The following is a 24804-nucleotide window of genomic DNA, read 5'->3' on the forward strand; positions in this document are numbered from 1 at the left end:
GCATAGAAAACCCACTATAACCAACAATCATCGTTATATCATATGAACATAGAGGGCAAGATCTTAATTTTATATCTTCCCCTACCTCATGACTCAGTGTGCCATCCTGCTGCGTCTCTCTGCCGTCTGTATCCTAATCCTGGTGCTGCCACCGGCGGAGGGGCAGGCTTCAACGAAAACACAGAAATACCCACATCTGCAGTAAAAAGACTTTATGCTTGGGTTTGGTGGGGGTGGGGTGATGGATGAACATAAAAATTGGTGATACCATGAAGCAGAGAAGAAAAACTGAATTAGAAGAAAGTGAAACTGTATAAAGCAGGTGAATCTGGGGCAAATGTTCCCCCCAAAAAAGTGAGGAGGTCACGTGATCCACCCACTTTTGATCGTCCCCACGCGTTTTTCTTTACATTTCTATAGCTCCCTTCCTAGTTGAGTTTTGTTCAGAGAAATGATGCACGGACAAGGATGCAAGGACAGAAAACAAGTCATTTAGGTGTACAAATGGAAATGATATTATCTTCGTGTTATTATCCCCACAATATGGATCCAAACTTGTTCCAGATGGTCTAATAATCACTAAGCTTCTCCTAATGCACTAGCCAATAGGGTTTAAGCACGCTGACCCTAACCCTAACCTTTTTAAACTTGTTAACGATAGGATAGCTTAGAGCACAAACTGGAAGCGGGAAAAGAGCTAGCATGGCTTGTTCCGTAATGACTCCGAAATATTCCGAGGACAAAGATTAAACAGTCTCTGTGTGAAGATACAAAGATACAAAACTCCCGGGGGAGTTTAGGGGTGATTCATAGAGTGTCTGCCGGTGAGTGTGTTCACTTTCGTCTGTCTGTAGAAGAGTTATATATATGAGGGCATGGTGACATGATGAGTGGAAAGAAAAAAAAAAAAAAAAAAGACAAGAAAGGAAAGTGAAACACTTATCGAATTACAACCTGGATTTTCCCACTTGCCAGTGACTCTCTGATGAATTCAAGCAGGAGAGATGATTTATGATCTCCATCCAAACTAATGTAGGGCTTGTTTTATCCACTCTCAGAGTTCCGCAAGTGGGAATCAGACTCCCATTATGAAACCAGTCATGATTAAAACCAGATGAAACAGATAACCATTGCAACTGTGTGCACAGTCAGAGCGCTTGTTGGTAGAGATGTGTTATCGCCCCGTCTCCTATCCTTTCTGGACAGGTCGGTGTCACTTTTACTTACCGCTAAATTGTCAAGCTGAAGGAGGAAACAACAAGCCTCATCATCACCAATCTAAACTCATCTCATCCAAAACACCACGATCACATGTAGAACCACGTACGGATGCAAACCATGTCCAACTGTCCGTCTAAGTCCTCAGAGGGCTAACAATTTCAGACATGCTAGTGATGCATTTGACAAAAAATTTGTCAGTTCATATGCAAACCGCACTATATGCACAACAGAGCAACATTAACGTGCAACAAATTAATTTTGTACTGTTTGTTTGTATATAGTGATTTTATGTCCTCTTATTATACAGTAAAACAAAAGCAAAAAAAAAATAGAAACCTGGCCAAATTTCTCACCACTAGATAGCACATGGAAAGTTATGGGCTTACTCATCATTTCCAAGAAAAGACGTCTCTCTCCATACAACCTCCCTGGTTCGCACGTAGGATTTCTTTGGGTGCTGGTCCATGAAAGGTTTGCAGCCGCTGGGAGCCGCTGTCACAGGAGTCGAGACGTGGTCTGAGCTGACTGATGTGAGATCAGTGCTAAGGTCAAATGATGTCCAAGAAGAGTCGGAGGAGGCAGAGGGGCTTGTGTCCACTCTCTCCTCTAGCCATCCATATCCTAGGTCCATGGTGCAAGAATGAAAATGGATAGAACTGGGAGATGGAAGGTTAAAGAAAAAACAAGGATGAAGTTATGTGAAAAAGAGAAAACAGAAGCTCGCGTGAGGATGGTAAGGAGATGAATATGTTAAAGGATGTCTTGATGAGGCGAAAGCGTCTTCTAATGCATGAAAAGAGGAAGGAAAGCAGACAAGTGAATAGAAAAAGATATGTCTGAGCACTTCTACTGGCCAAAAGTATCTCACTCTCCTCTATCTTGGTGAAGAACTGAAAAGTGAGAAGAACAATGAAACGACAAAACACCACTCAGCGTGAGCATTAGACAAAAAAAAGAGATGGCGATAAGGATGTGAAGGCAGGAAAAGAAAAGCACTCAGGGAGTACAGAAGAAATGAGACGTGAGAAACTGGAGAGCGGGAAGGAAAGACAGGCCTCTCGCTGGTGGAGATGGAAGGGGTGAGTGCAAACAACAAAAAGTGGTAAGCTAAGGTGAAATGCGGTGGACAGAAGCAGTAATGGTGTGATAGCTCACATCTCATTACATCCCACCCCCCCCAAAAATAATTGAATCATGTGGAAAGCGGATAGAGATGGTGCAGGATGGGAAATCGATTTGAGATGCATGGCGAGGCTCGAACTGGTGGCTTCTGTGGCTACATGATACCGGCAGGTAAGAGCGCGCCGTCTTGGGTTGCACTGATAAGCGGTTCATTACAAGAAGTCTGACCGGGTGCAAACACAATTAGGGCTTACCACCAAAACCCATTAGGACCCTAATATGGGGGGAGGCCAGGTCAGCCTGCCTCCCTTAAGTATACAGGGAATAGACAGACTGTAGTTCTGCAGACAGCAGAGATGCAACACACGGGTACAAATGACGGAGTTTGTATCACATACAAGTTGGGTCTTTGTACAGTGCATTCAAGTATAAGTGTAGGTCAATCAGACAGTAAATAGGGCTTGTAATGAAATATATAATGTATTTGTTGAATTCAAAATTAAGTGCTTTTAAGTGATTCAAAGTATTCCATACAAACCCATTTTGCTCTTTTAATAAAAGAGGGATAAAAGAATACAAAGGAAAAAACAAAACAAAAACAACAACAGGTGACCATGGGGGTAGAAACATGTCAACTGAAATAAAGTAGCAGGTATGAAGTGTGATCCTGTGGTCCACACACACACACACACACACACACACACACACACACACACACACACACACACACAAACAACAACCCCAAAACATTAACATTCTCATCGCAGATGTTTACTATTTACATTTTCACAATGTCATGACAAGTAAACAGGTTGACGGCAGAATATACATACAATTCCTTGCATGTAGTCATCTCTAATCAAATATTAAGCAAATGGCATCAGCTGTTATTGTCTAAATCACATAACTATACTAAATTCATTTGTGAAACATTCAAGTGATGTATGGTCTAATCTTTCTCGTATTCACCGAACTGACCTGGTGTGAAATGATCTTTATTTTATTTATTTATTAAAACACTAACATACAGTTCAAGACCGGAGGCTATAACTTGTTAAATGAAGCTTCCCTTCACCAAGATACAACAGACACAGTCGTGATGTGCTGTACACAGCGCTTATTGACTATTCATTTATTCACCCTCCTGTTAGAAGGCGGCTTCGAGGAAACAGACGGAAGGAACGGAAGGTCAAATATAAAAAGCTGACAGACATCCATTATAGTGGGAATCAAAAAAAAAAAAATTAATAAAAAAAAGTCTCTCATAGACATCATGGAGTCGACATTTCACATCCAAAAAGTGTCAGGTAACATTCCCGAATGAAAGTTTTTTTTTTTTTTTTTTTTTTTGTCTTTGAGAGTTAGTAACTTACAGATGCTTGGCAAAAGCAAGACATTTGAAGTATAGCAAGAGCAAGTCGTACTGTAGTTTCAGCAGAGTTAAGAGGCGGCCCAGTGGCGCCGCTGCAGCAAACCACTACACAAAACGGAATCCGATGCCCTCCAGAGTATCCAAAATTAGTTTACTGGGTAGGCGAAACAACAGAACTTTTAAACATATGTGAATATCCTGTCAAAATATTCCAGCTATGAAGAGGGACATAAAGAAGCATAGCCAAACGCTGCCTGAATGCCACATTTCCACATCTGAGAGACTGATGGCTGTTTTGTTTTGGCGAGCCTCTAAAGTTTAAGATGCCAGAGAACCTTAGTCTGGTCTTAGAAATTGTAGGCCAGTAACAAATAAGCACTTGACAATGAGGAAAAGCTTGGGAACGGGGTTCAGATGTAGCTGTCTTCTATGAATTTAATCGTATATGGGGCCTAAAATAAAGTAGCGCAGACCAACACACGGCATGCCTTGGATCAGTACACTGAAGCAAAGCGGTTCAGCGTGGCTTCGCATGCAGGACGGTGCCACAGAGAGATGATTGGTTCCTAAAGGCAACAGCAGGATATCTGACATTAGTGGAAAAGAAAGGAAGGTCCACTCCAGAGAAAAATGCTGTTACTCCTTGAGACACAAGCCCGGACAGGTCGGACTACACAAGGAGGAAGTCAGGAAAAGGACACATGGAAAGGAATCGCCTCTTCAGTAAACGGGCCTCGGCTGTTTCATGCTGTAGTGGGCCTCTGATGCGGACACATATGCAGACTCGGGAAAAAAGTCCTCATGGAACTCTGCCAAAAACCTGAGAGACAGAGAGGGCGGGAAAGGGAAGTACAAGAAAAGGAAATGTAGTGAGATATTTTGACTCCAGCAATGTTCGGCAGCCTCATCTGAAAATGTCATCTGACAAACAGCACAAACATGACAGGCTTACATGAAGCAAAAAGCTAGGGCAGGAAAGGATCTCAAATGTCACGTCCCACTTGACTACTGACTTCAGGTTTTCCTAGATGCCCTTGGCTCATCCCACATAAATCCTACACCCCTTGGCCTCAGCCTGGGGGTATAAATGTGACAGGCAAAGGCCCCTCATCCATCCCTATATCACCACCAGGGAACTAACAGTGATGACAGAAAGACCGAGAACACGGGAATGACCGACCAACAGTCGGAGAGGGGAAAAAGTGAAAAATCCCCCCCCCCCCCCCCCCCCCTCATCTAATCAGTAGCGGGGAAAACTAATCCGGAATCTTCTTAGTATCCGCTACTCGGCCAAATCCTCTAAATCTTGCCATCTCATCTTAGCTCCACCGGCCTTCCTAATCTCAATGCAAACAAATTATCCTCATCAGAGGAGAACTTAAAAATGCTCTGACAACAAACAAGACAATCTAATGGGACAATGACGGAAAGATGTGAGTGCCCCACAGTGAGCAGACTAAAGGTAAGCAAGAGTGGGTTTAAAAATCACTTTATCAGAGCCTTTTTTCCCCATTCCAAACAAAATAGCTAATTCTATGGGATTCATTACAACATTATGCTAAACAGATTTCAATGTATATTTAGTAATGGGAAAATTATTTTTTTGGTTCGAGGGTGCTAGAAATTGCAGCTTGTGCTAATCTCCATTGCTGTTAGATCAGTAATAACACAGGGCAAGCCGCTTTAAGCATACACATTATAAATCAGCATATGTGTGCGTACATGTGCGCACACACCCGCACTTAATCATAACCATATCTGCAGAGAGAGAGAGAAAGAGAGAGAGAGAGAGAGAGAGAGAGAGATCAACTCTGGTCCACTCCCAGAATGCACTGCACACTTCAGTCTCCGCGACATCAATCGGTTCCTGCCTGCTCGGCACAATCTGCCACGAGGCTGATTTCAGAGGGAAAAGTGTGAAGGCTTTCCCAAAAGACACCAGTGCTGTAGCTTGTGTCCGGTCTCCTGCTGATTCTGCCAGCACCGTGACTACACCTAACTTTTCATCGGAGAGCTAGAGGAGAGCCAAAGCCCCAAAACTAACTTCCACACCTCACCCTTTGCACCCACTTCTGCCATTCTGCAGAACAGTGTTCAATAAAAAGACCCAGTGACTTGCAGTGCAGTGCTTCTACATTTTCAACCCTATTACCGATGATACTGCACATGATGCTTTGCTGAAAGAAATTACTACTAAAGAGGTATACTGAGCACTGTAATAAAGGGAATTTTGGCTCTAGGAATCAGGTGGGCTCCTGTGCCCACTCCACTGAGCTCAGGTGTTGCCGCCCCAATGCTCCACAGCGCCGCCAGCTGGTAAAATGTGGCACTGCGAGTGTTTGATTAAAGAATGAGAGGACCTAAATCCCCCAGGTTTGGGACCGGCTGAACTGAAGATCGCTAGGGAGGATTTAAAGATTAGACTCCCGCTCTTGTGTAACACCCACTCATCTCCCTCACTCTAACACATGCTCTTTCTCACTCCACCCCCCTCACATGTTCTCTTTTACTTAAGTCTCCTTTGCCTTTTTGTTTTGGTGTTTCTGGGTTACTTTAGTGTACTGAGAATTTCCTGATGATCGCTGCTGTTCTCCTTTTATAAACCTGACTCCATCTTTTAATCTTTGCTTATACTCTGCTACAGTGCAACAGGTACAGAGTGCTGTGCATGAGGCACAATATGTATTTGTCAGGGATATTATCCAGGTTCTGTCCTTGTGAAATGAGTATTTCTTGCAGCTTAACAAAGTAGTCACCATTAAGCTAAACGCTTCGCTAGGTCATACCTTGGTTAATGGACCGTGCTGGTTTTTAGCAAGGCGCATTGGACGTTTTGTCCCTTTAATTCAGTGCAGCACCACAGCCTTTTAATGATTTATCCCGAGAAAGTGATACATGTTGTCAGACAGCATCTGTCTACCAGAAGGTGTGTTCCATTTTTTAAGAAGGGGCAAAGATTTCATTATCATTCGAGAATGTTTTAATTTAAAAAATTAAGATTTTGGGCCTGAGGGAGTAAAAAACTGGCACTCTATCTTTGACATTTGAAACCTGTACTTCGTCTCCTTAATTTGTGTTAACTAAACAGTTTCTTTCTCCCTTACCTCAGAGGCTTCTCATGCAAGGTAATAATACCAAATCTGAAAGAAAAAAAAAAAGGATCATCAGTTACCTGAGAAAGAGTTCCAGATGTTTGACCAGGGCTCGAAGGTTCCTCTCCGGGATCTGCATCTTTCCCAGGATCTCGGGAAGTTTCACTGAAAGAGAAGCGATGGATTGAGCACAGGAATAGACAGAAGTTGTACAAATATCTAAAGAAAACTGCAGGGATTGTGGTCCAAATCTTAAAACATAGATAAATTTCCACTGAAATCATTTGTGAGAAGTAATCAAATGACAGGTGACCCAGTTGATGTAGAATGATGAGAGACACCAACCAAAAAGCCGTAAGAGGTGCTGTGATCCATACAGGTAGGACGGTGGAGGAGGCTGGTCAGTCAAGGGGTAGTTATCAGGTGTCAGCTTCCAGCTTAGGACCTATTAAATGGGAGAGGAAAAAAAAAACCAAAACAAAAAAACAAAAAAAAACAAACATGAAATGGCTAAAAAAACATAACTGGCCAATTCACAAATCATCAAATTCACGCAATGCAAACATATTTCATACAGGTTAGTAAATTTCACCCCTGCACAAGTGAGGCCATTTATATCACTTTATATCTTCTTGTCCTTGAGCAGGACATTGATTCCCTTCCAGGTATATTCATCACAGACAGTTGCATCACCTCATTGAGCTCATTGTTTCTGCGGCTCTCCAGGCCATAGAAGGGCCCACTTCGTTCTTTGTTTGGAGTCAAGGGCAGTGGGGAGGATGAGCCACTGTGCACTGGGGTTTCTGGGTAAAAAGAAAGAACACTGTGTGTCACTCCCAGTGGGGCTCAGTGCGGCAGGAAGCAAGCAGGACGGCGCCATCTGCTGGATCAAACTAGCTATTAGTTAACACTGAACAACACTGCTGAGGAGTCTTTAACTTGTCAGACACCGATGCCAACAACTACATTAACCGTGGAACAGAAGCACTGCTTATGCTATTATTGACACCTGGGATTTTAAATGTGTGCTGTCAAATAAGTTAAATTCTTGCAGAATTTATTATTCACGAGCATGAGCTTCCTAGACTGAACAATAAGAAACACGGGACAATGTACAACAAAAGCTTAGTAGATACACTGTCTCGATGTAAAAATAAGGCTGCACTAATGTCATTGACACAGTCATTTACTGTAGGCAATAGTTTTTTGTCTGCTTACTTCTGTCGAGGTTGAGGAAGAACTTAGGCTGGGATGAGGTGTCAACTAAACGGCGCTTGAGCTGTGGGGACGCTGTGGCACTGCCTCCACCTGAATTATAACACATGCTGTGTTACAATATGCTTCTCAAAACAGATAAAAAAAAAAGGAGACCATAAATGACTCAAAATACATACAAGAGCAGATAAAATTCAATGCGTTGTTCAATTTCAAAGTAGTATAAATTGTGTAAACCACCTCCGCTGCTTCCTTCAGCTGGCCGGTCACCTCCAGACATGTTCCTGGTGGAGCGTCTGAGGGACTGGGACTGGTAGGAAATACAGTCCATGTCAGGGTGGCGCCGACGCTTTGGGGTGGGGGTGGGAGCAGTGGGCGTGGTGGCAGAGATGTCGCTCAGTGCTGGCTGGCTGTCTGTGGACTGAGGGGTAGGGGGGTTTTGGCCCAGTGGGCTCGGGCTGCGCTCTCGCTGGGCACTTAATGTACATATGGAAAGAAAAATGCTAATGTGAGGTACTACCGTGCAGTGAAGCACTGGTTTCTGACATAACACACGTAACGAGTTACGTACCTGCTGGAGCATGGAGAGCTTTCGTTCATGCCCAGAATGAGCCTGGAGGAGCTGACCTTTTTGAACTGAGCTTGCTCACAGGGGTAGAGGAGGATCATGGGCAAGGTGAAGTCAAACGTGATCCTCAGACCGTCGACCATTTCCTTGCACAGCTCCTCGCTTAAAACAAAGGAAAATGAAGAATGATTATATACAGCAAAAGAAGATACTAAAAAAATCCAATCCCAATGTATATTTAATCTGAAACGAATGACTGATGATGGACTTGATGCCTGTTCACGGCTTCTATGTGGACTCAAACATTAAAAAAAATGAAATAACTGCCACCAAAAATAGGAAAATAGAAATATAGTGTACATACAGAATCTATACTGCACATCCAGTTACTCTGCCTGGTCAGTGCGCTTACAGTGATAACCAGTGCAGACACAGAAATCATGAAGTGACTCTTTCTATGCTTTATTCAGGATTCCGTTACTCCTCGCAGACCTACCTCTTCTCTGGAGGGACTGGCTGAGGGCTGCTGCTCTGGCTTGTGTTCTGCTGCCGTCGGTACCTCTCGTTGGCCATGAACGCTTTGTTGATGGCAAAATGTTTGACATAGGACTCCAGGATGTGCACAACATTCGTCTGACAGGGAACCATCACCAGCTAGGAGAGAAAGAACAAACTTAATGTCAATTCCATTTAAGCTTCCATATTTTACCAAAACCAGTATCACTTTAACCGAACTGAGAATTTCAAATTTTGTCCATATATCGTTTAGCCCTGAAGACAAACGGGATCTTTATGTGAAATTTGAAAAAGTACAAGAAATAAAAACCATCAGTGTGTTGCAGACAACCATGCTCCATACAACAATGCCACAAATTCCAATACAATACGTAGAATTGCCTAAAAGCTGCTGAGTGTACCTTCTTCCTCTTGTTGATGTAAAAGCAGTCATCCTCCAGTTTCTTCTTCAGAACATCAGGGATGCTGATATCAACATGGACAATCTTTTCTTCACATTCCCTCTTAACATTAACATCTGGTTCAACCCTCTGAAACAAGGAAGAGATTAACCTTCAGGCACTATCTGGACAGAAATTAATAAAAAGAAGGTTTCAATTCAGAGAAATCATGTTCACAAGAGTTATGTTTGACTTTTCAATTTTGGGGTCTATCAACAATCTCACAATAACAGCTTTTGTATATTGTATATCTGTATATTTAGAGACTGAACTGATCCACTTTACCATTTTGTTGATGTCCTCAGAGAAGGTGCTGTCCCCACTATTTGAAGATTCAGGGTCAGAATCGTCCCCGTCACTGCTCTCTGAAGACGAAATTAAACCTGGAGACCAAAAAATACAGAGGGATTGTTTGTTGTGGATTTGTTTTGTCTGTTGAGGGAGACTGGTAAGCAAAAGGCAAAGACAGAAATTTCTCACATGCGTCATCACTGTCGTCCTCCTTAGGGAGAGTCTTCAGAGAAGATTTAGTACCAGACTGACGACGACGCCTCTTCACCCATCCCTTTCTCTTCCTATCGTCATGGAAGGAAACACAACACTATCAGTATAAACAGAAAGTTCAGGTCTAAAACTTATAGAGAGTAATCAAACTTTTCTACAGGCCGATTATCAAGAAACAAAATCCATGAAAAGATTTGAACTGAATTCTTGGAGGAAAAGTCTATTTTTCATATTTGGAACAGTGTTTTCGTGCGTAAACTTACATGCGACCTAGAGCTTTGCGAGCCAGTTTACGTTGCAATTTACGGTTTTCCTCAGTGTCCCTTAGGACATGATCCTCCGCAGCCCAACGATCCCAGCTATACATACATACACACACACAGAAATTAAAAAAAACATTACACATTTGGTTTGATAGCATTGGTTTATAGCGACATCTTTACACAAGCTGAACATGAGATGTTGCACCCGCACATGCTACACTGACTATAACACACAAAGTCATAGTAAAAGTTACCTCCTGTTCCAACCATTGAAGTGAATCAGGTACTTTGGGATTCTTCTTCCATGTTCATCCGTACCTATTAAGACCTCAATGACCTGTGATGGGGACAAAAATAAGTCCAATGTTGTTAAAGGTTAAACTGCTACTCATAACTCAGCCGCCATCAATTTCCAACACTAATTCAAGTTAGCAGAGGAAAACATACATTCACCTGTTTATTTTACGTTATAATAATATAATTATAAACATTTTCAATTTTCTGGATGGAATAATTTCAGTCCCTTACACTTCAAAAGGGACATGATTCATTATTTTGCTGCACAGTATTTATTCCTGTCAGCTATAGCTATTTCTTATTTGACCAAAACAACATGAACCAGCTCCTAGAATATATTGGAAGTGTAATTCAGTTACAGTGACTGTTCTTTTGGACAATTACCGTTTTGCACGTCATTAAACAGTTAATGCTAACGGGGAGCTAGCCGGGGTTAGCAACAGCTAAGCTGCAGCGTGTCGGTGTAAACATCCGGAATTGTTTGTTTCGTAGCTACACAGCTACTGAAAATAATACTACTCACAACAAAATACTATTTGGGCTCGGCTGAAGTTTATTAGTTTATTTGAAACAGCAACGCTACCTTTTTAGCTAGCATACAACGCCACTGTTATAGCTAACGTTGGATAGCAAGCTGTTGTATTAGTAAGGTATTGACAATAACGTGTGTAAACAAAAGTACTGTATTATTACTATATAGACTCTCCATTACACGACACTGTACCCACGGGTAATAGTTTTGGCTCGCCAAGCAGCTTAACTCCAAATTAGCTAACAGCTAATAAATATCTTCATCATCTTTTCTGGTGAAAACACACTCCTTAGAAAAAAAAACAACACATGCTAACCAAACGTTAGCCACAAACCGTGCGCCAAATCCTTTAGCAGTTAGCGAACATTAGCTAACGTTTTTCTTTTTTTTTCTCTCTTTGGGCCTAACTGGTAAGTCGATTCAGATACCCCGAACCTCGGAGAAACAACCTTCCGACTCTCGTATAAATTATTCGTCTGTACAATGTGGAAACAGCGAAGCGTTTCATTAGCCCGCATAAATCCCCACCTTAGCGTCATATAAGACTTTAGCCTTGCTGGGGTCGGGTTCAAAGCACAAGACTCTTTCTCCTTTGTGAAAGTGATATTTAATTCCCCGCGAATTCATTTGTTCATGGCGACGTGTGGGAGAGGAGGCATCGATCAGGATCCCATAAACTCCTTAACCCTTTCCTTGCCCGACACTTTTTCTACCAGGGGTCTCTTCCAACACAACACGCTATGGAGGGATGGTGCTGCCTTCAAGTACTCCTCGTACTATACTATCTCACTCCAGGCCCGCGATAACTCACAACATATTTTACTTTATGCGCTACGCATTAATGTTGTGTTTTGCCAAAGCCTATTAGTAGTAGTAAAAATGTAGTAAAAAACTAGTAAAAATGCTTGCATTGTGTACACCTTTGCTGTTTTGTTGGGTTGAAAATGAACACACAGCTTCTATTCTCCACGCTTCCCACAACACTGAAGGCAACATTTTTAAAACTCAATTTGATAAATCAAAATGATCCCTCGCGGACACCGTACTGGTGATGTAAATTCACGCGCTGACCAATAGATGTCAGTACATGAGCACAAAATTTCCAAACTCCTTTGGTGGTGACTTATACAGTAGCATCCATCCATCCATTTTCTATACCCGCTTATTCCTTAACCAGGGTCACGGGGATACACAGTAGGATGTAATACTTATTTACCATACTAGCACATGGTTTGTCACTATGAGCAACAACATGAATATTAAATTCCAAACTTTTCTATATATGGTTCCATATATTATCTAAAATGTGAAAAGGTTTTACACATGCACCTATTCCAGTTTTAAATGAACATTTTACAGACATCTTTAAAATCTCCATAGCCACGTAGAAAGGTTCTACAATAGTAGCTGGGATAAAATCTCACTAAAATATCTTACCAGTATGTTTATGATATATTTTAGCATCTAATAATAGACGTGTGGGCTATTGTTTCATTTTGAATACCAGCAACTTGATTTCTTTTGTTTCCTGACCTTCTAATATTTTCATTCATATGTGTCTCACAGGCTCGGACAATAAAATTTACACTGATCCCTGGCACAGGAAATCATGCCTCTGCAGCTGTTGCTGAATCTAGACAAATTTTGCTTAAAATGGTTTCAAGCAGGGCTGCTCTGCTTGCTCTATTGGATACCAAATATGGACAGTGCGTATAAAATGCCAAACGTGACTGGCTGAAGTGTACTCCTTTCGATTTCCACTCCTTCCCCTTTGCTGTAGCCTATCTGACATGTTTTGACAGTCGTATCAAATGATCACTGTTTCACATTAAATGCTTTCCACAGTAAGACATTAGTAACCTGAGCCCTGCAATGCCCAGATTGTCTTTAGCATATGATGAAGACCTTGAAGGCAGCAGAATGAAAAGTCAAGGATACTGCAGGGGTCTATGGTTTCTAAATCTGTGGTATGACAACATATCTGAGTATTATCTTCTCTATTCTGCCCTTGCAGTTGTGTTTTGGCTTTTTGCACAAGTAGTAGCTCTTAACAATAAGAACCGTAACTTCTGGCTTTTTTCCAAAAATGTTTATATAGACAAAACATTGTGTTTTCTTCTGTAATTCCTGCCTCTGTGTTTTCTGCGTCTCATTCTTTTCCCCCTAGCAGACTGTTTTTAGAAGGGTCAAATCTATCTCAGCTGTTATCAGTGTCATGTCATGCTGTGTTGTGTGTATGTGTGCGAGTGTGTCGTGCGGCACGGCTTCATAAGCTCCTTTATCAGCCGGCCGGCACCGTTCTCTCCTGGACTCCTGCTTTCTCTTTTCATTTTTCCCATACTTCCCACACACTGGGACACACTGGGACACACATTATTGAAATGATGAAATTACTGCTCATCTGTGTAAACAACTGTCTGGCATATAGTCCCATGCACAGGTGTGTAAAGAAAGACACTGGCTATTAATCCTATGGCTTAATTATTGCTTTCTAATAATAGCACACAGCAGGCTTCACTGATAGGCCTATTAATCTCAGACAGTGAGGTGGATTAATGAGACCCAAGGATTAATATGCCTATTTTCATCCCTGGGCTAAGTCTATATACTTGGCCTCCTCCAGATTATTGACACTGTCTATGAAAATGATGTTATTAAATGCAGGAACTCGACTTATTCCACATATTTATTTGGAAAAGGCAGTAACTAAGCATTGAAAAAATGCTTAAGTATTCATGTCGAGCTTTCAGACACCCCCGCCTCCGTCCCCCCCTCCCTCCCTCCAACACACGCTCTCCACACTCTCACACTTTCTTCTCACTCCACTCCAGTTTGACGATGACCAACGCGCAGAGCAACACCGCAAAGGAAAAACAAGAATCGACGTTCACGGCGTCTGCAGCCAAATGCAGCGAATTGCAGCTCTTCCTTTGCTTCTCCTTGGAACTTGATGGGGCAGCGCAGAAGTCTTGACTTGTAGTTGGAGATTTAGAAAGAAGCTTTGAGTTGCGCTGACGGTAGAACCCGAAATAAGGAGATATGTCTGCCGCTCAAGGACTTCTCAACAGCGTCTTCTCCTGTTCCTCTCCTGCCTCCAAAGCCATAACCAAACGGAGACTACGCCAAACCCGCAGTCTGGATCCTGCGATTATAAGACATTGTGGTACTGGAACCGACGGAACAAGCGGGGCGCCGTTTTCTGGAGCTGTGGGTGCGGACGCAGGTGCGTCTCCGGAGCGCTTGTCTGTGAAACCGGCGTTACGCACCAAGATCCCGACTCTAAAAGAGCCCATAACCCCGTCCCTCTCGTCTCCCTCCATACCTTTGGATGTTTCTCCATCCTCCAACTTCCACTTTGACTACGAAATAGTGAAGCGTGCCAAAAGGAATACCACCGGGGATTTACCGTTTCTGGTGAGGGGGCCCGTTGCAGCGCAGTCCGGCAGCACCGGGACGCTTTTCTCTCCGCGAAGGTGGCTTCAAAAGAAAGCGCAGCCGTCCAGCCCTCATGCCTACGTTGTGTGGAAATCAGAGGTAAACTTTTCAAACTTTAATTACATTTTTTTTCCCAGGAAAAAGTCAGTTTTTTTCTCAGCGCAGTGCAAAGTGGATGACCACCAATAGGCAAAACACACCCGAACAAGGTTTAGGTGCTCCCTAACTCCATCCTTTATTTGACTATGTCCAGAAAGTTCCCAGCTCCTGGAACAATCAGAAGGAGCTATCACTAAACTTTCCACACTGTTTATTTCCGCTAGTAGTGAGACAAATAGTCTACTCTGTGCCTGCGGAAAAGCTTTTGTCACGCCAGCCAGGCTCTCTGCAAATTGCACTTTTGATTCTTGGACCCAGAAAGTTGTGGATCTTAAACTAGACTTTTTATAAGCCGTGACTCTAGGTGAGTGTCTGGAGATGTTGGAGCGTTGCTGGAAGATTTATGGCCTTCTGAGAACGTGTATTGACCTGAGTCTGACATCTCCACCTGGAAGCCATCCAGTATGAAACCAATACACTACCGCCTGCAGCTAGAGCACTTGTCTTGGTCTTGCCCAAGGGCACATGGGTAATTAACTGGAGGGGGGGGTGGGGGAATGGAACCAGACAGCACTGCAGCATGTCTCCCATTTGGCTTTCAGTCACACCGTACACACAAGTACTTCTGGGAACGCTAAAGAACCTCTTAGGGAGCTTTTATGGATTAAATAAGTCCAACAAAAGGTGCAGTGAAGTGCACAGATAGTATTTCCCCTCACGGTTCTTTTTTTTTTCTCCTATTGTTATCGTCTTTGGGCTGTTTGGGCTTTTGTCTTCATGTAGGCTTTAAATTGAGTGTGAATAAAGAGAAGGTGGCGTATGAAATCCTTACCAAAACATACTTGCATGGCTTATTTTTAATGGGGGGGGGGGGGGGGGGGGGGGCTTCTTTATAGGCTGCATAGTTGGCACACATCCACATGCACTGGTGGAAAGGTATGAAAAATTTCTTTCTTCTTTTGTGGGCTTGTTCTCTTGTTTTTTTGGGGTTTTTTTTTGCTTTAGCTGATATGTATTTTGCTCCTCTAGTTGCGCTGAGTGTGTGCGTATGCGCAGCAGTGCTTGCGTGCACTGGTGCTGATGGGACGCTCTTAAGGACACATGGCCCGGGGACTCGGTTCTCACGACTGGGAGCAGTCACAGGGTCAAACCCGCGCTGCCCTCAAACAGCTCTCCCATCATTTCCTGTTACAAGGAACAGCTCCAGCTTCACTCTCTTCTGTATCGCTTTCATTCTCTCACACACACACACACACACACACAGACATGCACCCGCGCTCTTTCTTTTCCTCTCTGAGATGTCCAGAAACTCACACTCAGCAGAGTTTCCCACTGCTGTTTTTCCATGCTGTTTTCCCCTCCTGCCACGGCCCGCTGAGGATAACATGAGGCCATCGGTTTGGAGTCATTAGCGCAGCCTGGACCATGAAGTTATTGCACCTTAGGGTGTTTGTAAAAATACTGAGCCAAGAAGTGTTGCCTGCTCTGCTGGGATGTTTCACATACTGTTGGGTATGAAATGAAATCTCAAACAAAGATTTTATGCTGGGAATGCTTTTTTTTTTGGGTGGGGGTCTCACAAACTACTGCTGATGTTGAAAAATCATAGAAAGCACCCTCTTTGTTCTTACAGTTGGAGGGGAAGACACCGGCTCTACAGTTTGCCATCAGAACATTTTCTCTGAAATCGTTAACTTCAGCATGCACAGAGTTCTGTACATCACTCACATGCACAAAGGCTCCGAGAGGAAACAGTGGTCAGCTAATTTAATCCTGGTGGTTTATGGGGCTCCAGAATGTTAACATGTACAGTCTATTTTTAGACGCACTTATCCCTAATGCTTTAGAAAAGGGGCTACGTGAAGAAAATCATTCCAAAGCAAGATGGCAACCATTCCAAAAAACCCTTACAATTATTGTTCTGAAATAACTGATTATATATGGTTTAGAAGAATTTAGCAGCAGGTCTTTAAGGTCAGAGATACCTCAGCCTATGATTTCTTAGTGACACCTATGTTGACAGACATTCATTTCTATGTTTGGTCATGGTCATGACGCCTGAGAGTGTGGTTATATTACCATATGGATATTTCTCCCAGCTTCTTCGGACTGTCCTTGTAAAAATGTCTATTTACAATTAGCGCAGCTTCCATCTTGTTGTTCCCATTCTTTAAATTCCATTTTGATTTATGTTTTGGCATCACTGCTGGACCGCGTCAGTTGTTTGCTTTCTTAAGGACATGACGTATGCTATGTTAGTCATGCACAGTGCCAAAGAACCGTAGAGAAATGTCAGCTTGTGTCATCACCTCGGTCCTAATACCAAATACCCTAAAAGCAAATCCCTATGAATTTGGTAAACAGGTCAGAAATTCCACCTATCCTGTGAAATACCGGCAAACAATTTGGTGCACACAATCATGGTTCCCAGTGGATGTATCTAAATGACAAATACAACTAAAACTAATGGGCATTAGCCTCAGCTATACTTTGTAGTGTAAATGTCAGCATGCTAACATGCTATGCTAAGATGGTGAACACAGTAAACGCTATATAACGATATAGCAGGTTTCCATTCTCACTATGAGCATGTTAGCATTCGGCTCAAAGCACTGCTGTGCCTATAGCCTCAGAGCTGCTAGCATGGCTGTAGGCTGCTTTATCTTCATGGTCCAGTCCCAGTGAGGTATTAACCACAAGAACCAGCTTTCTTTCTCTGAATTATGTGCTAGTGAATGTTAAATGTACCGCGCCTTGACAATAATGAGGGACAACTGGTGGGGAAAGATGGAAAATCGCTCCTTTAAAGGTAACATTTACCATATTCTTCAATGTTAATAATAAAACACAACTATCACAAGCAGACCAAATCTGTGTGAGACAGTTTGTTGGCTATTGGGGAGAATTTTCCTGCTGGTGTAATGTTTCATTTATCTGAAATCGCATGTTTGGCCACATGTTTGGTGTTGTTTATGCTGAGAACCATACAAGCTGGGGCACTGACTCAGGTTATGGCTCTCTGCCAGGGGAGAACGGTTTTTTTTTTTTTTTTTTTTTTTTTTTAAGCGGTCCACATTGAAGTGCTTATAACAACACCACATGGTCTGAGCGCTGGAAAGAGATTGCAGGGTAAAGACTCTAATCAGAACAGGAGGAGGGATTTAACTTCTTTTCACTGTTTACTCTATACAGTAGATTTTACGAATACGTTACCGTTGCATAGCACCTTGAGGTGCTTGTGCAGGACCCTTCTGGCAGTTCTAAGGTCCAGACCGAGCTATAGAGGCAATCATTCTTTCACTGCCACAACTCTGAGCCTGCCCATTGAGCTCAAGCTATCCATCCAATCAGTCAAAACAATGTTTTGTGTATCAGATATCATCTGCGGGTCAGTCATTCTTTCATGGGGAATGGCGGCTGTAGTCAGCTTGGATTCACATTAGCTGCAATTAGATGTTTTATGGCAGGAGGAAAGTCTCCACGTCGTTGCACCGTATGTTCCAAACAGTCATATTTTCTGGTGGGCAGGAGTGTTTGACAATTGCAACTTTTGTTTTGGTAGGGTGGAACATTACTCTAAATCTCTGCTTTAAGTTTGTTTTCACCGGCCTGTCTTTACTTACGTCAATGCTTTTATTTTATTCCTTTACTGTGCTCCATTTATTTTGTCCTTGTCCTCTTATCTGATGTTGAGCTTCTTTTTTTTTTTTTGGCTGTAAGTCACTTTATTTTGAAATGTTTTCCGTAAGGCTGCAATGAATCGTTACTGTCTGCTGATTATTTAGGGTAATTGTTAGATTTATAAATAACGGAAAATGCTGAAAATAATTTTCCTAGATCGCAATTCGATGTCTTCAAATGTCTTGTTTTGTCTCACCATCATCCAAAAGCACAGATATTTTAGTTTACTACAGGACAGGAAACAGAAAAGTAATTTTTTTGTTGTTTTTTTTACATTTGAGGAGCTGGAACCAGAAAATATTTGTCATTTTCTTTTGCAAAATATGACAAATATACAAGTAGTGCTGAAGGACTATTAATATCAACCCTTCATTGGCAAAAAATGAGCTGCATTATATCCTAATTTTCCCCAGTGTGGTGTTCTAGTCTTTAATCATTAGCTGCTGCATCATCAATCCCAAACTTGCAGGAATGAGACAACCATTTAACAGGTTCAACAGCTCTACTGAAAAATCAGACACAACACTTACATTAGTTTATCAGCAGCTGATAATCTATAGCTTATTTGAAATTGGATCCCTCGGTCTAAATATATTTTCTCCTGGACGTGCTCCAGCAAACGGAGAGGCTTGAACTTGTGAACCTAGCGGCTATCTATTTTGCCTTCCCTCCCTGCTTTCCTCCCTATGTTCCCTCAAAGTGAGGAGGCTGCGTTGGAGGAACAAGGCCTCGATGGTTCGACATGTGTGGAATGCTCGAACCAAAGTGCAGCACAAAAAAGAAACTGGGCAACGGTGATTTGCGAAGAAAATCTAGATTTGTTGTTTGTTGTTGCTAAACACAATATAGATTTACCCTCTGCAAGATTACAGCTTCACTCCTGGGAGAAGCTCTGGATTTCTGGATGTGGGTCTGCAGAGGACCTTAGTTTGATTACACTGCTTATTAAGTTTAATAAGGGCCTGCTTGTTAACATGTACAACCTACTGACAGACCAGGGTGCTGCCTCCTTTCAAGGAAAGGTAACAGAAAGCCCCTGAGTGCTATTAAACCTGCTCTTCCAGCTGACATAGTAACGTCTCCCCATCCTGTGACTGCTGCAGCCAATACTGAGCCTTCTGAGCGTAAAATGTGATGTGGGACTGCACATAAACTGTTAACATGGCCCTAATACTACACAGATACTACCCTGAAGGCACACTTCAGTATCTGTACGATTATGAACGATCCCAGTGTGGGTCACAGTTCAGTGCTTGGATGAAACACTTAAGGAACCTGTTACTCATCCGGACAGCAAGGCAGTGGCTAGCAGGTTATTGGTGTTACGGTGAGGGTCAACCCCTAGTACGGCGTGAGCAGCACCGTCCCTGAACCTCTCATGCCTTAACTGAGTTTGTTTTGTAATTACACAACAAAGCAGAGCGCACAGTATGAAATTCAGTTTAGATCCCAGGAGGACAGGACATCAACATTGGATTCCAATAAAACCTAACTAGCGGACGAACGAGACCCCAGCGCACAAAAAAATATTTGAAGGCTCTCCTCATTGGTAACATGATACCCACCACCCCCACGGCAATTCTTTATTATTATTTTTTTGACAAGTTTGCGTGATGTTCTGCTGAAAAGAACCATATGAAACAGCCAGGTTTGTTTGGCAACGTTTTCGGTTTAGCAATCTCACATCTCCTTTGGGATGTTTTTGCAACAGTGAAGGAAAAGAGCGCAGCTTGAAATAGAGACGGCTGAAAGATAAACATTAATTTCCGCCAGTCAGAATCTCACTGTCTGGTGCCGATTAAACCAGCGAGAAAGCAGCAGTTTTGAGTTACTTTCCGTGTGGCATGAATTTGTTTTCACGTGCGTGGGAGTGAAGTGGAAGGCCGCGGACGGATGATCTAATTGTGGACTTTTGAGTCTTAAGGACAAAAATGCGTGTCCCCCCCGTGCATTCCTGTGTGTGTGTGTGTGTGCATGTGTATTACAGTGACCCCCATGTCCACTAATGTCTTCTCTAATGAGGTTTGGCATGGGCCAGAGGGAAACGATGGATATGCTGTGGTAAGTTTACAACTTCCCACTTATGTATTTGCCTCAGTCAGCGTAAACTCTGGCGATATGATCCTCACACTGGGGGGAAAACATTTCACAACATCCCAAAACATGTCCGCCCACTGTCTAATCTTCTAACAGTAACAGAAAGATAAATAACTGGGGGAAAAAAAAAAAAAAAGCTGAGTAGATTCAGTGACCCCCAGAGTTATTTTAAGATTATTTGAAAACTTTGGTCCTAACATCCCTCCTATCTATTTTCTAGGACGCGGTTAAAGGTCATTTGATCCAAATGTGGTTTTCCACAGTTTGAGGTTTGACCATTACATCATCGCATAGCGCTGTCTTCTTCTGCAGTGGTTTAATGATATTCGCTTGGAGAATTAGCGTCTTTTTTTTTTTTTTTTTTTTTTTGTACAACCGGCCCAATCATCTGACTGATTGTATTTCTTGCCCTGTCTGACTTTGTTGTAATGATGTCACCATTCCCATATCCCAGCAGTCCACTCCAGTGACCACAGCGTTATCATAACCGATGGAACCGATGGCAAGAGCTACTAAAGTAAGAGTCACATTCGAATAAATTAGAATGATTTCTGACAGGTGCGGTTCTAGACCCTTTTTAAGGGGGCTTTAGCCCCCCTGTCTGTCAGCAACAATAGTGAGGGCTAAACCCCCCTAAAGATGAAATCCTAGACCCGCCCCTGATTTTTGATAAAGCTGAGCCTCATTATGGGACTAACAAGCATCCTGAGACCCACAGTTAACAGTGTCAGTTTAATTGTCCTGCTGATCTCTTGGAGGATTTTAAGGAAGAGAGTCTTTCCGTTCAGATATTTTTTTTGCTCAGGGTGACGGATATGCTGTCGGCTGGTTTTCTCCATAAGGAATATCTAGAGGACGCTGCGTGTTCATATCCTGTCCTGTTGCTCAAAAATGAGCCCAAAGGGATAAAATCCAATTTTGTTTTTTTTGATTTTATCAAGCTCATGTTTCTATCTGAATGTTGCTGGGTGAAACTTGGTACACGAGAGCAGCTGAGGACGCCTTGCTCACAGCCCTCAGATACAGTATTTCTTTATTGCCTTCTGCTGTTGTGTGGGGTATTAAACAGGGACTTCTTGCCTATTTTAACCCACTTTGTGTTTTAATTATCTGTATATACTGCAGAGGATTTGACCTCAGTGTCGAGCCTCCCGTTGCTTGTCTATTTATTACTGGGTAAAACTGTTTCATGCCATATTTAATGAGGATTAGCTGAGTGTTCTGCTCACACAAGCGGGATTTAGGCTACTCTAGGCTTTGAGCGTTAACACCTGGGAGTGTGTGCGCTCTTTGTGCACGCATGTGTGTGGTTTCGCTCGTCAACGGACGTCTGCTGATCAAATATACGTTCAAATATTTGGGAAAACTAGTCTAAATAAGCCATGATTTTGGAGGAATCATGCAATGCTTTCCTTTACTTTATAGTTTCTTTCGGTGGGGAGGTTTTGGGAATTATTTATTTGGAATTCCAGGTCAGAGCTTCATGCTGAGGCCCCGGGGTTTTTACTGAATGAGGGGTAGCTACCGACTGACCTCCCAGCTCCGTCCTCTCTTCCCGCGCCCATCCCTTTTCTGCCTGAAGCTCACTCCTGTCCATTCTTCATTTTTATTGACTCGCTGTTACAGACATCCTGGCTGTATTCCCCCTCTCATTTGGACTGCCAAAATCCCCTTTCCTTCTAATCTGCAGCTTATGCTAAGTGCAGCAGCTGAAACAAAAGCATCAAATCGCACAGGTCTGATTTTACTTTTCAGGGATCCCGGCCTGAATTTGCTGTACAAGTCCGGCTCTGCCGTTCCTAAACTCTACAGTAAAAGCATGCAGCAATTTGTTCCCTGACTGGAAGCTTCCTTTGAACTGATCTGCCTGAGGAGCTGAGCGCTGTTAAATCCGTGTCATCTTTCAAACTGCTGTGTAAAACCTTTTAATAGACAACAGTTTATGTAGTTTCCAGTTAATTTCCCTCCTTAACCTTATTTTCAGTGGCCATGAACAGTTCACAGAGGATGAATCGCTTTAATCTAACTCTGAAATTAGGCCCCAAAACCAGGACATTTTAAAAATTCATCTGATCACCTGAGTCTTTTCTGGTTTTTACACCACCTAAATTTCTCTTTATTGCCAATTTCAATGTCCATTCCATGTCATTTCCATTAAATCGACTGAGTAAATTTAAGAGAACAAAACCTCAAAACCTCTTATCTAATCTCCTCTACTCCCTCTCACTGCATCTATCTGGTAGAGGTTTCTTTTAAGGGTCAGGAGGTCAGCTGGGCGTAAGGAATCAGCAGTGAAGTCATGTTAAAGCAGGTAAAGCAAGTGACACTGGTGCCTGTGTTCAGTAAATCTAACATGCTGTTAAGCACAGGATCCAACAGGCGACTAATTATCGTCAGAGGCCTGTCTCTTGTGACTGCCTGTTCAACCCGCCTTACACGTAAACATGAGTCCAGTACCTGAAAAGCAAAGCCAGCTAAAACCTCTCACCGACCCCCCCCCCCCCCCCCCGAACACCCGTCGGACGACAGTGAGGAAAGCGAGGCCGAATGAGGCAGCAGGCGTTTGAGCCACTGCTGGAGCTCTGCGGCTATAAATAGAAAAACAGCTCAGCGGAGGAATGAGTCGACACACTCCAGTGCCACTGGTGGAGCAGGGAGAGCCGTACTGGTTGCAGGCGTTCGCCATGTTGTTGGATTCTGCAGCTCAGGCGTGTTACAACCAGTTAATCTGTGTGTTTTTCAATTTAAAGTGCACAGTTTGTGGTAACAGTGATATAGTATATTATATATACTATTATAAGATTGTTGAATGGGAATTGATATCACAATGTCTTAATGCCACCTAGTGGACGCTTGCGTTAAAACAATATTTGGATTTCAAACCTGCATTAAAGTTTTCAGATCCTTTCGCTTTTTGGATAAATCAATAAATCTACATTCAAAAGCTTATTCTTCCAGATTTTTTTTCGAAATTCTAACTTGTTGCATTCATCCTTACCACACTTCTCACTAGTGTTGAGAAACCCTCCCACATAGCTTGGTGTTGCAAATAGCTTGGGGTTCTGCCCACAGAATTAGGTTTTTGTCTCGTCAGACCAGAGAACCCAAAGCCAGACTCGAATCAAATCAAAATGAAATATACAAGTGTAAAGAGTTGTTTTAGCCAACAGAGGGCGCCAGTTAGCTTTTGATAACAATCTATACTGGTGGGGAACATTCTGCAATATTTGGACACACACACACACTCACAAATAATGGATCACAGTAAAAATGTGGGTGGGCTGCACTGTGGCCAATCGCAGCTGCGCACATCTGTCTCCTCAGCCTCTCTGTGTCATAAGTATCCTACAAAAACATTACAATAGCTGACGCCAGCTGCACTCCGAACACATTTCACAGCACAAATAAAACTCACAAACCCGGAGGTTTGATCTCACTTCGTACACCGTTGATGGGTCTGTTTTACCACCTGACACTACGGCCTCCCTGCTTACCATTAAAGCCATTTAACCGTGACACTCTTCTGGGAAAAGCAGACCTGCGGAGTTACGCACTTGAAAAGTATTCTCATAAGAGATCTCGGGAGGAGTGCAGATGTTTGTACTGTCACCAACACCCACATATCCACACACACACACACACACACACACACATACACACATACTCATACAAACACAATAATGTGTGTTTGGACTGCTTTAGTAGGGAACAGCGTCACTTCCAAGCAGAGATCATATTCTCTCCTGCAGAGTACCTTCCCAGAACATTAGTGTGTGTGTGTATCTAAGATATTAGTTTTTGAGATCCAGTAGTCCCCACAAGATTCCAAATACCAGTGATGTTGGCCTAGTTTTTTTGTTTTTTTCTTTGGACTTGCATGGGGAAAAATACGTTTTCTTGTTAAAAATCTAAAGGAGGACTTTGATTTTGGGCTCGGATTGGAGGAAAACAAAGATTAATCATGAAATTATGAGGCTACAAAGCTTTGCGTCACCCTGTATGGACGATTAGTATAGCACATGAGCAAGTCACCCTTGTGTCAGCTCAAGTAGAGGTTTCTAATTCACAGCAACAGCAATTCGATTGCAATGAACAGAACGGTTGGTGGACATGTGCAGTGATAAAAAGTATACCCACATAGCAGCTTAGGGAGAAGGACTAATGTGTCACTTTTATGTTGTTAAGATGAAGGCATCATCCATCTTTATTTTATCCTTCTAACCTCTGCTTCCATTTAGTTCAATCTTCTGTCTGTTTTATAAGCCCGTTGTCACTGTGCATCATCGTTCAGCCTTATTATTCGAGCGCTCAGCCGAATAGAAAACAGATGCTTCTCCTTTTTACAGTTTC

At 42.7% G+C, this 24804-nt stretch overlaps 2 protein-coding genes across 2 annotated transcripts in view; one reads left to right on the forward strand and one right to left on the reverse strand.

Annotated features, from left to right (window-relative positions):
* Positions 1-3439: 3439 nt before the first annotated feature.
* On the reverse strand, positions 3440-11901 carry LOC113127548 (male-specific lethal 3 homolog). The gene is made up of 14 exons (XM_026302230.1): positions 11671-11901; positions 10568-10650; positions 10314-10409; positions 10027-10121; positions 9832-9929; positions 9508-9636; positions 9087-9244; positions 8594-8752; positions 8263-8498; positions 8026-8115; positions 7501-7610; positions 7153-7252; positions 6888-6972; positions 3440-4535 (listed from the first exon to the last, which is right to left on the reverse strand). Exons 1-14 carry the CDS (start codon positions 11767-11769, stop codon positions 4436-4438), a joined length of 1638 nt encoding a protein of 545 aa, XP_026158015.1. The 5' UTR covers positions 11770-11901; the 3' UTR covers positions 3440-4435.
* A 2084-nt stretch (positions 11902-13985) lies between these two features.
* The window catches only part of LOC113127253 (rho GTPase-activating protein 6-like), a 49566-nt gene continuing 38747 nt past the window's right edge, over positions 13986-24804 (forward strand). Inside the window, exon 1 of the mRNA XM_026301660.1 lies at positions 13986-14676. Coding sequence (XP_026157445.1) covers positions 14182-14676 — 495 coding nt within the window. The 5' untranslated portion in view covers positions 13986-14181. The remainder of the gene's footprint in view (positions 14677-24804) is intronic.

The sequence above is a fragment of the Mastacembelus armatus genome, chromosome 2 (assembly GCF_900324485.2).
Source record: "Mastacembelus armatus chromosome 2, fMasArm1.2, whole genome shotgun sequence".
Lineage (NCBI taxonomy): Eukaryota > Metazoa > Chordata > Actinopteri > Synbranchiformes > Mastacembelidae > Mastacembelus > Mastacembelus armatus.

Excerpts from the sequence above, each read along its gene's own strand:
- LOC113127548 (XM_026302230.1), bottom strand. The coding sequence starts at position 11,769 with ATGAATTCGCGGGGAATTAAATATCACTTTCACAAAGGAGAAAGAGTC. Across the intron at positions 10,122-10,313 it reads CGCAAAGCTCTAGGTCGCAT|GAAGAGAAAGGGATGGGTGA; the intron begins GTAAGTTTACGC and ends CCATGACGATAG. Across the intron at positions 7,253-7,500 it reads GAAACAATGAGCTCAATGAG|GTCCTAAGCTGGAAGCTGAC; the intron begins GTGATGCAACTG and ends CCCATTTAATAG.